Genomic DNA, 12,092 nt, shown 5'->3' with positions numbered 1-12,092 from the left:
TTTGTGGCTTTTAACATGCAAACTGAACAATATATATTTGCATGCACTGAAGCCACAAAATTTAGAAATACACATAGTTGCAAAAAGTTCAGTGACCAATTATCTTTCCTAAATGACATATGCAATGCAAAAAGTAAGAGTATTGTCAATAGGGACCAATTCCCAGTTTTTACACGATCAAAATCATTCACAAAAGGCTTCAATAAACAGAAAATGAGAGACAAGAGAGCAGTGCACAAAAATGAAAAGATATTTGAGCTCGACTCTTTAATGGGTTTAACATGACTTAGTCAGCACTCCGCACCGTACAGGTAGTACAAGCACACCTGAAAACACTGACCAGCTAACAGCTTTAAGCATTTGGGCGCAACCTCGGTAGTTCACCGATTCACCTGTTGCAAACGACCAAGTTTCTATCAAGTCTCATAAATCCATCGGCAACTATTACCTAACTAGTCTTTTGAGTCTCCACATTCATAGATATTGACATTTTGTCTTAGCATTTGAATGAAAATATCCTGGTAGCTTGAAAGTCAAAACAAACAGTACTAAGAACGCATTTCTGACTTCTCTCGAATAGTGAAAAAAACACTTACCTTCAGACTGATTAGCTGGTGTCAATCCAACTTTAATGTGTCCCATGTCAGTCCATTTTAGGGAAAAAGTGTTAAGTGGTTTCATTTAATTTTGAGATACTCCCGCATGGACGATCAATTTGGAGTCTAGCAGAGTTATCACGAATAGCATACGATCTTCAGATATAATCCAATCAACCTTGGATTTAACCCGATTGAACATCCAGTTACCTCTGACTACTTCTAAGTTGCACATGTTAACGGTCTATTCATCAATAGTTGATGGTCATGTTGTTCTCCTGCTTTGCAGCTTTGTTTGAGTCTGAATTGCGGCTTAAACGTGCAAAACTTGAGAAGCAGATCAATAGTTTCTTCTTGTTGTTATTTAATGGTGGTTGGCAACCAGCGAAAGGAGCATTAACCACTCGAGCAATATTTTCTATCCCCATTGTTGTTTTGAAAGTGAATACCCGACGTGTGCGTCATACGTCACGTTGTACGTCAGGTGAAGGTGTGGTGTCGGCTATCGCGCCTGTCGCATTACAAAGCTTTAAAAACGTAACAATCGCTTTAAAAAAAAAACAACCCAACGCGCTAAACATGAACAAACATAAACACCCGTGTTACATTATCACGTATATCCAGGACATCTCTTCTGAACCAAGACGAAGTGGTGCTACAAAGGAATTATTTCTTTAGGAGAGTGCATTTAATAGCAGTCTGGCCTGCCACAAAATGCACCGCTAAAAATACAGTTTCTGCTTGTCCCAGAATTTATTAATTTTGAGAGTGAAGTTGTAGTACTGATGCTGGTTAGTGGTGTAGGTTTCATGGATGTGACACCTTAACTTGAGTAAAATGACGACCAGAGCATATTATTAGGTTAGTTCACTGTAGTTAGGCAGAGGTGTCTTAAAAAGTACCACCTTATACAAAACAAATGAAGGTCCAGTATAAGAAAGAATAAGAAGAGAAAAAAGGAACACCCTGCTAAATGAAGTCATTTTTAAACATTACTCCAAATGTAGCCATTAGTTTTTGTTGCTGGCCATACAAAAAATAAGTATACTTCAATTATATTTCCCAAGTATACCTTACCTAGTATGTATACTAATAATGCTTCTTGGGATTATATTGGCCCCCGTTTTAGTACATAACAGTATTCTTGAAATTAACTTTTAGATGTACTTTTTGTTCACCATAAATGTACTAGCATAATGTCATAATGTCTACAAGAGTATAATTAAATATACTCGACTCTATCACAATACTAACCTTACAGTATTAATAATGTTTCACATTGTTTGAATAAACAAATACATTTATTAATATATGAGGTTCCATTCAGTTCAAGGAATTAAATTTTAGTGTGGCTGCAACTTACTCCTTAAGATAAAAATCATGCTGTATATTGTAGTTTATATGTTATGCTACTTTCACAGTGAATCGCATTTTATAGTAATACACTCTGAATGAGGATTTAAGTAATTACTCTTAGATCTACAGTAGAAAACAACAGAAATCCAGATGGTGTAATAGTATAATCTCAGTAACATCACCAATTGTTACATTTGCTGTATTTTACAGCTGTTTCCATGAGTACGGTGAGTTACCGTAAAAATAATGTAATCTCATGGAATTTTCCCACAATTACATGCAAATTACAATATTAAACTGCTAACATCCTTTAGAGTTTTTTTTACTGTTGATTTTGCAGTACTAAGCTATGGAAATTACTGCAAAGGCTAACAGTGTGGGCTACAATGAAAAGCCCGCAATACAGCCCTGCAAACAGCAGGTAGAAATTACTTTCGTGTCATTTTTTCCATATTTAGAAAAATAACCATTGCTTCAAAACTTAAACTGAAGTCCAAAGTTAGGAGCAGCCTTTTTCAGTGTAGTTGGATGTTGGTAAAGGTTCAAGAACAAAGAATGCAGAAAAGTGAAAGGCCTTGCAGAAGTTCTTGTGGCAATTCAAACTGAACAGTTTATGAAGTGCAAGGAGAAGGGTTCGAGAACCTTAAAGTTCAGTGTCCTCTATAGTTCAGTGCAGGCTGTTTCACTCAAGCAGTTTGTTTTTCAGAACCTGCACCTTCATGGATAGGTTGTTCCCATCCAACTCCATCAGCACCTTCTGAAGAAATTCAAATGTGTATTTCAGGTGCTTTGGGTAGCTCAGATTTAGACTGTAGATTAGTCCAAGCAGGAGGCCACAACCCTTTGCCACATCACTAAGAGCTTGCAGCACAGTGCATCCTTCTATGATGACACCAATGTCCTCAGGTGTATCTACAGAGTTTGCTCCTTCATGTTTGACAACATAGACTCCCAAAGTCAGCTGCTCCGTTTCTCTGCTTGCTCCAAGATCCACATCCTTAAAATAAAAAGAAAAGAAAAGGATAAGTTAATTGCATACATATACATATGGACAAGTAAGTCCACCTTCCATTTCCAACCCCAAATTAAAAAAAGGACAATAACTGATCGTTTTCCTTTTTTAACTTACCAAGAATTCCTTGAACAGGTCGTCTGGCTTTTCATTTAAGTAGACACAGATAGTTTTTAGAACGCATTCCCGTCGAACATCAACGCTGGGATTCTGGTGGAAATAAGAACTCAATATGAGAGAAGTTTCCTATTTTGGTTCCTTTCAACCTCTTTACAAAACAAAGTCAAAAATATTAACACATAATCCAGATAAGTGATTAAGCAATGTTTCATAACTCACATCAGTGACGTGCAGTGAGGTTCATGATTGGTAAGGAACTGACTCCTCTGAGTCAGATAAACAAATATATGAACCCAAAAATCAAAGCTTTTCAATTTTGACATTACGTGAAAGCTTTCATTTTTGCTTTAATCAATTCTAGATTGTTCAACAATATATTTAATAATTGTGCCCCTAAAAATATTAAAATTAAATAGAAGATTAGAACTGGGCAATATGGACTTAAAATCCTATCATGACATTTTGTGGTATTTTTTGCGATAACAATAAGTCTGTGAAGGTTCTCAGTCATCCAGGTCATTGTAGTCTAAGGCGCTTGGAAAGAAAAGTGAAGCTTCTTCAGTGAAGAAGCTTCTCGGATGAGAGATGAAACGTCTTCAAGCAACTTAAAGAAATCCAGACGCTTTTCTTTCCAAGCTTCTTAACAATAAGAGTTACAATAAAAGATCATAATAGTATTTTTGCCTATAAATCTATCAATGCAGCCTCACAAATACAAATACTGCAAATTAAATTTAGCAAATGTGCTATTTAGGCAAACCAGCAGTTATTTATCTTGTTGAATTGATGATAAGTTTGACATTAATGGAAGTAATAGTCTCAACTAAATTATCATATATTTTTTTAGAGGTTTGAAAGCAGTCTATCATTTTAATCACATAGGACGTGTGTTATCACAATATTGATAAGCGATGCAATAAGATGCCCAGCCCTACAGAAGATGCATTAAAATTTATTTAGGTTTGGTGTGTCTCATTTTTTGTGTTTAGTAAATAAATTGGTCAAATGACCTGGAAACAATTATAGAAAAATCATTCATTTTACATCAATTTATTAATTTATAAATAGGAGATGCATTGAAATAAAATTGGTGCGTCTCATTGCTTAGGACTGATTTGGTGTCGATTTGTCCTTTGTGAAATTTACTGATGTTCCCCAAGTGCGCTGCTTTATCCACTGTGTCAATGGCGCTCTCAGTGTAATGTGATTACACTGTGAATCCATATACGTGTACCTTTTATACATGTTGCCTTTAGGGTTCAGCACTGCCCTCCATCAGCCTCACTCCATGCATTTTTGCAGCACATTTATGACCAATAACATTAAACATGTAACACACATTCGTCAAATAAATTAGGTCTGCATCAAGTCATCATCTGTATTACATGTGTAATCAAACATGTACGTTGGCGATTTAGAGAAACAGCAGTGGGATTGCGCATGTGTGTGTCCGCGGTGAGACACAGCATCATCATTGCCTCCTCTCAGCGTTTTACCTTGTATTTGAACAGAAAATCCGTAATGACAGCAATTTTGACCATAAAAATATTGAAATCACACAGAAAGCAAATTTAAAATCTAATGTACAAATTGAATTTCTCTTTTGTTAGTATTTTACTTCTCATTAAGGTGCCTCACTTGACTGCATGTCACTGATTCACATGTATCTACAAAATATTCAAATATACACATATTCAGTTGAAAAAAAAATCTGATTAATGACAGACACAGAAGTTGAAGAAGCATTCAAATAATTTCAGAGCTCAATCAAGGTCAACTAAAATACATACCCCATCCATGGCTGTCATGATTAAGTTGATATTGCGTTTAGCTGTTCCCCCTTCTGTCACAGATTAGTAGGCAGAGGACTCACTCGCAGGACTCTGAACTTTAGAGAGAGGGTGAGGTTTTATTTGAAATGTGACACCAAGTGAGAATATATACATATATATAGTGGAACAGATAACGCGGGGCTCCAGGGAGTAGGGCGGGGTCCGAAGGGAAGGTCCAAGACGGGGGTACACACACGCTCTTCTTCCACTCGATCCGTAACTCAAAAATGTCCACACTAAGAAGCTCACGCTCACTCACACACATCCACAGAAATCCAGACGGCAGGGAAGACGGGCAGGGAGTCTAGAAGGCACTTGGTAATGTGACGATCCAGCGAGGAAGCAGCCTCTCTTGCCATCTTAAGTAGTCTGCCAGGATCAGTGTGAATGAGCCACAGGTGTGTGTTCAGGGTGGGTTCAGAGGCGGGGAACCAAGGTCCAGTTCCGCCCTGGTGGGAGAGGTTAAGACAAACAATACACACACCACAACCTCTCCAGATCTTGAGAACCATGACACCTTCTCTTTGAACACTAAGAAGGTGGTCAGCGTAGTGGTCCAGCTTGGCCATGAAAGTTGACAACAAAGGGACGATGGTGATGCGGGCGAACTCTGCAATAACCTGAAACATATTAAAAATTACAACTAGAGAGTATTCTCTATTAATTTTATTAGAGGCCACATGCAAGAATGCTACAACTTTCAGTCAAACATTTTGTATCTTTTAAAATTAACAATTTATAGTACTTTGTTCTTCTTCAAATACAAGTTCTTATGAAAATGACTTGCAATAACAAAGTTAGTAAGAGTTACCTCAGTCTCTGAAAACAGGGCAGGCCATCTGTTTTTGACCTCTGCAATGAATGGCATGTCTTTGATGATTTCCTGTCTTCGGTAGCGATGATAGCCAATGGAAACTGATACAAGGAGTTAAATGCATTATATATAACAGTATTACACATTATTCTGCACTTCAATGACAACAGATGAACGCATGTCTTATACTTTACAAATCAAACTGTTAATCGCTTAAATCCCTGCGTTTGACACTAAACCAGAAATCAACATGGAGTCGAATTCTTTCAAACAATGTAGCAACTTAATTGATGCACATTTCTAAAATACACTATACATTCATTTCATTCTCCAAACTACAGGATCGCTGGCGCTCCCGGTGGTCATTACTGATGTCAGGGAGCAGGTGCGGTAGATGTTGGGAGTAATTTTAAAACTGTAGGTCTCAGTAGGCAAGTCTCACCTTAACAGGAATCGCAAAAGATTTTTGGAAAATTACACCGAAGCAGGTTCAACAATATTTGTTAAATGTCTTCATACTTCTAACACGTGAGAGAGGTATACAAGCTAGAGTGTTAAAAAATTTACCAGGCGTCATTTGTTAAAAAAAAAAAAAGCAAAAGTATTCCCGAAAGTGTCAGATGTTTATCAGTTAGTATACATTAATCAAATTTGTCATCCTTAAATTGTTGTACTTACCAAATAATCCTCAGATGGCAATGGATTCTATCCAGGATACTAAGCATATGCAAGTCTCAGTTGAAAATGGCGATGATCAAACTTCCACACTGCATATGTGCAAACTCAGAAGTATGGAGAGCCTATTAGGACAATCCTCTTTAAATTAAACTGTTCTTCATTTTAAATGAACTTTTTACGTTGGATTTAATTTACTGCATTTTGTTGTATTGAAATATTATGTTGTTAATTAAATTCAAAACAACATACTTGTGTTTAAAGTTAAAAATCAATTGGTGGCATTAGTTTTAACATAAAACATTTACATAATGCTACCAACATCAGTGTGTCATTTCTTAGAGTGCCTTTTGTGCTGTCTCTCGATGCTCTCTTCTCTCTCACCTCATCCTTCCTCTGCCTGAATCTGGTTCTTCCGACTGGAAGTTTCTTCCTGGTAAAAGGGAGTTTTTCCGTCCCACTGTTGGCAACTGCTTGCTCATAGGAATCATCTTATTTTTGTGGTTTTCTTTCAAACATTAAAGACCGTTTATCCTAAAAATACAAAGCATCTTGAGGTGACTGTTGTCGTGAATTAATGCTAAATAAATAAAACTGGAATGAACTGAACTGAACAGGTTAAGAACGGAGGTGAATAGGCTGCATGGGGGATCACAAAGCCTGGAAAAAAACAGGGTTAAACTAAATAATTTTTTTATTCCACGAATTTCCAGATATTTAAATTAATTTACTTTACTTTCATTTATTGTATAGTTTTACACATTTTGTAAGGGATTAATAACTTATCATTTTGCTGACTGCATGGGTTTAGGAACAGAAAATAAAATGCCCGTTAAAACTAAAATGCTGCAAATAGCCTATGCTCGTGGCTGGTAACATTTATCATGCCTAAAACTAATATATATAATATATTGGTACATGCAATCAAATGTACTGGGCCACCCACACATTACATCTACAGGCCATGCATGAAGCTCCCATCACTCAGTTTCTGTGCTGATGTTAATGCAGTGGAGGTTTAGAATTTCTTCAGTAACCCTGGCTATTTTTACACGCTCTGCCCTCAGCACCAACTCTATGGTCTGCCACTTTGTGACTGAGAAGCTTCCACTTTGCAGTAATATCACTCACAGTTGATTGTGGAATATCTAAGAGGGTTGGAAATTTTGTAAAGGCACTTTCCTGTTATAGCAGTGAGCTTTTCAAAACGACCCATTCTTTCACAAATATTTATAAAGGGAAACTGCATGGCTCAGGGCCTGACTGTGGCACTGGGACTGATAACACCGAAATCCAAAGATGAACAGGCGATCGATACTTTTGAACATTAATGTATGTCATACTAATGTAAATCTTGGAAGCCAATAAATAACTATTACCGTCGTGAGTTTTAAAAAAAAAAATTCGTTCATTTCTTTCGGAGATTCGGCACATCAGCAACTGCTCGATTCACACTATACCTACAGTTGACCGTGCTAATCGTAACAATAATAAGGATTAGGATGATAAGGATGGTCAATTTTGACACATTGCTCCTTTAAATGTGAGACCACCTGCTCCTCTGGCGTCAGCATCATCCGCAGGCGGCACGGTGGGGATCGATACGGCAGTGAAATGTTCAAAGTGGGATATTTTTGGAAGAACTCAGCAGGCACCGGAGGAGAGAGACCGTCACCGAACTGACTGGCTCGACGAGAGACGAGTACACAACCCGGTAATAGTCAAGGTAAGTCCCGTCAGCACCTGCAGATGTTCATTTATGGTTCATTGTGTAAGGCAGTGCGCAGAGAAAAACAGGGCGTTGTGTCTTGGCGTTTAATATATGCAACATTTAGCCTGTTGCGACGGGCCAGTGTGTGAAAGCTGTTACATGTTAAGGCAAGAACAGGCTGTACAGGGTCGGTGCAGGAGCCATGACAAGAAAAAAAGAAAGAAATGAAGAAAGGGAGAATCAGCACATGGAGATGATGGCATGGTGTAAACCAGTAAATATCAGCTATGATCAGAGCAGCTGTAAATCACATGTACATAATAAGAGTTTTTAGAGTATTAGATGCCTTAAGATTAGGCCACCCTGCAGATCTGCAGCTAGCAGCCAGCTCAGCAGCATAATTAAGATCACTGGTATTCAGCACAAGTGAAGGATTGAAATTGTTATTGTCTTAGTAAACAGGCTGATTTGTTTGTTCACTGCTGACACCAAACAGCTGTGATCTGGTTTTAAGACAGAGGCGAGCGGTCAGGGAGTCTTCTCTGACTGTGAGGTTGCGTCTTGGGAAAAAAAAAGTCTTTCGGCGAATCATGTGATCCAGAAAATATTTTGTCATAGACTCTTGTACAAGAGATGAGAATAAGGGCTGCTTGTTGCCATGGAGCCGCTGACCTTGTTGCCGTGGCAACAGCCGGCAACACTATGCCATGACTTGTGTGTTTGTGCGTGTGCCAGAATGTAGCTACAGTCACTAAAAAGGCACATTTTCACTTTTCCTGTCTGGATGGGGCCATTGATCTGAAATCACGTGGCTCCTCTTTTATTTTAGGTTATTTTATCAAATATGCAGCATATTTACAATTTTGATGTGTTACAGGAGGGACCCTTAGGCCCAGGTGCTAGAAACCTGTCCAGACTGGAGGGCTGCATGGGGGACGTGAATGCCATAGTGACCTCAAAACAGCCTTAACTCTAAATCTCTACACTCTGGTCCCTCAATCGGCAGCAGGAAGTTAAAACTCCGGCCCTCTTGAAGAAGGTTCTGTTTCATCACAAATGTGTCACCATCTGTAGCATTAACCAAGAGCGAGATTCTGCTAAGCTGACAATTGACTACACCCTGGGTGATGTGTAAATGTGTGTATTTCTATTCAAGTGTGAAGCAGCTTGGCTGTTAATCATCAACCTCAGTGAGGACGGTGAACGACACATCTCTGTCCCGTGTGGCTGTAACTCTTAGTGTGGTGTGTTTCTGGGTTGATCACATTTAGTGGACGTCATTCCTCCTCTCACTATTTCATGTTTACAGTTCTCACTGACTAATAGATCAGTTATTAGACTCCCTTTTTTTCTATTGTTTTTGGGCACATTTATCACAGCTTCTAAAGAGACCATCCATTAAAATCTCTGAGTGTTTGACTGTTTTTCTTTTTTATTCACAAATGCCTTATGTGAATTTTTTTTTTGTCTTTTTTTAATCACAGGTAGTCCCATGGAATCTCAACTGCTGGAGGACAGCTTTACTTCTGAACCACAGGCATAGCCAGAAATGTTCACCTTTTATCCCTGAATAATCACTACTATGGCTTTTTGTAATGAAAGCTTCATGGAGGAGTGTAACTGCATGGACCCGAACAGCGTAGAGGAAACGTCAGAAAGCCTCCCATCAGAAGCTACGACTCCTCTCATATCAGTCACTCTGCGTGTGACCCTGGCAGCCATAATGATCTTCATGATTACTATCGGTTTCCTCGGCAATGCGATCGTGTGTCTGATTGTTTACCAGAAACCTGCCATGCGTTCTGCTATCAATCTCCTGCTTGCCACTCTGGCCTTTTCAGACATCATGCTCTCTCTGCTCTGCATGCCCTTCACTGCAGTCACCGTGGCCACTGCAGACTGGAGCTTTGGGAGCGGTTTCTGCCGCGCCTCCATCATGCTGTACTGGCTGTTCGTCCTGGAGGGGGTGTCCATCCTCCTCATTATCAGCGTGGACCGTTTCCTGATCATTGTGCAGCGGCAGGACAAACTGACCCCGCACAGAGCTAAACTGTTGATCGCAGGTTCTTGGGTGCTGAGCCTGTGTGTGTCATTGCCGTCAGTGGTTGGGTGGAGGGCGGGCGCGGCAGGTATCGGGGGCGCCTGGGCACCGCAGTGCGTGCTGGGATACAGCGAGTCCCTGGCAGACCGTGGATACACAGTCCTGTTGGCTGTAGCGGTTTTCTTTGTGCCATTTACTGTCATGCTGTACTCTTACATGTGCATCCTCAACACGGTGCGCCGCAACACCCTGCGCATCCACAACCACACCACCGAGCATTCCTGTCTGCCAGCCCTAAACCAAGTCAGCAAAATGAGACTTACCGGACTGCAGCGGCCGCCTCAGGTCAAGGTGGACATGAGCTTCAAAACCCGAGCCTTCACCACCATCCTCATCCTCTTTGTTGGTTTCTCAGTGTGCTGGCTCCCTCACACCATCGTCAGCCTGCTGGCCGTGTTCAGCCGGCAGTTCTACTACAGCTCAGTCTTCTACCCCATCAGCATAGGCGCTCTGTGGCTCAGCTACCTGAAGACGGTCTTCAACCCCGTCATCTACTGCTGGAGGATCAGGAAGTTCAGGGAGGCCTGTCAGGAGTTCATTCCGAAAAGCTGCAGACTGTGTCCCAGAGTGCCGGGCAGGAGCCACAGAAGAGTGAGGCCCAGCAATATCTATGTTTGCAGTGAGACGCAGTCAGCTGTGTGACACAGGGAGGAAACCCAATGCAGTCTAATGTTTTTAACTTTTTGATAAGCTATGGGATGTTACTGAAGTTCCCTTTACACAAGAACAAATTGGTTTTAACTTTATTGAAACTGGAGCATTTACAGTCCCATGACTCCCTCCTTTTGGGGAAGGTCATGTGAAAATCACAATTGCTGACAACTGAACTGATCTGGTGGTGACAATCATTTGTCTGCTGTTTTAATAAATAAAGTCAAAGTGTTCATTCAGCTTCATGGCCACGCAAGCTTCTGAAACATACTGACATTTAAAAAAACATTTTTATATCTTCTATTTTTGCTTTATTTTTCTGTTTCCTGTGCTGTCCCTGAGCTGTCATTTTGTTGTTTCATTAGTCTGAAGCTGTACCGTTGATAATAATTATGTTGTCAGTTATGTGCTAAGATTCAGAAAAACAAAAACAAATTACAGTATTGATGTTTGGTGATGTTCTCAGATGAAAGTCAGACCACTGTTAAAAAGTGTTTGATGAAATTTGTGTAGAAACACAGCCCTCTGTCAGCTGGTTCATGACTCTTAATGTTTCTGTTATAGAGGAATGAGTGTTAACTGCATTATCATGTCACATAAGATATGTAAATAAATATAGTTTTGGATTAAAGTTTCTTTGACTCTCTTCCTCTCTAACGATAAAACATGTAGAACGAGTAAGCTCATTGCATTAAAAGAGCAAGCCCTGCACAAGGGCATTATTTGTAAAGGGCCACGACAGTGGTATAGTTTTTTTATGTCATCCCTGTGTACCACCCCAGTGGATTACGCAAGTCAAGTGCAGACTTTCAGCTTGACTGCTGATGGAGGTAGCAGGATTAATTGTGAAGTAAACAGAACTATACTCTCTGCTGCAAAACTTATCATACAGATCAAATGCATAATGAACCAAAGCATACTGCAATTCAAATGTTTCCCATGGCAAAGAAATAGGATATTCTTCAAGTCAGTCAACTGATCTCAACCTACCAGAGCATGCTTTAGGATTATGAAATCAGGAAGGAGGTTCTGCAGCATCCGGTCCCGTACCAGCAGACTGAGAGACAGCTTCTTCCATCAGGCCATCAGACTGCTGAACACGTCATAGACACCTCAGCTTCACTACTGGAACTTTAACATTATGCACTCCACACTGTATATAAATGCCACTTGTTTTGCACATATTCAACTCTGTATATTTTATATATTTTATTATTATTATTA

At 39.7% G+C, this 12,092-nt stretch overlaps 1 protein-coding gene across 2 annotated transcripts; it reads left to right on the top strand.

Annotated features, from left to right (window-relative positions):
- The first annotated feature begins 7,842 nt into the window (after positions 1 to 7,842).
- Positions 7,843 to 11,107, top strand: gpr45 (G protein-coupled receptor 45). Of its 2 annotated transcripts, XM_085433642.1 has the most exons (3): positions 7,843 to 8,131; positions 8,994 to 9,155; positions 9,601 to 11,107. In XM_085433642.1, exon 3 carries the CDS (start codon positions 9,699 to 9,701, stop codon positions 10,857 to 10,859), a length of 1,161 nt encoding a protein of 386 aa, XP_085289768.1. In that variant the 5' UTR covers positions 7,843 to 8,131; positions 8,994 to 9,155; positions 9,601 to 9,698; the 3' UTR covers positions 10,860 to 11,107. The 2 variants fall into 2 exon arrangements, with proteins under 2 accessions (XP_085289768.1, XP_085289767.1); XM_085433641.1 differs by lacking the exon at positions 8,994 to 9,155.
- The last annotated feature ends 985 nt before the right edge of the window (positions 11,108 to 12,092 follow it).

Source organism: Copadichromis virginalis, linkage group LG16 (genome assembly GCF_057382275.1).
Source record: "Copadichromis virginalis isolate Kocher_CV1m ecotype Utaka linkage group LG16, C_Virginalis_male_GT1.1, whole genome shotgun sequence".
Classification (NCBI taxonomy): domain Eukaryota; kingdom Metazoa; phylum Chordata; class Actinopteri; order Cichliformes; family Cichlidae; genus Copadichromis; species Copadichromis virginalis.
This window is presented reverse-complemented; position numbering and strand designations above follow the sequence as displayed.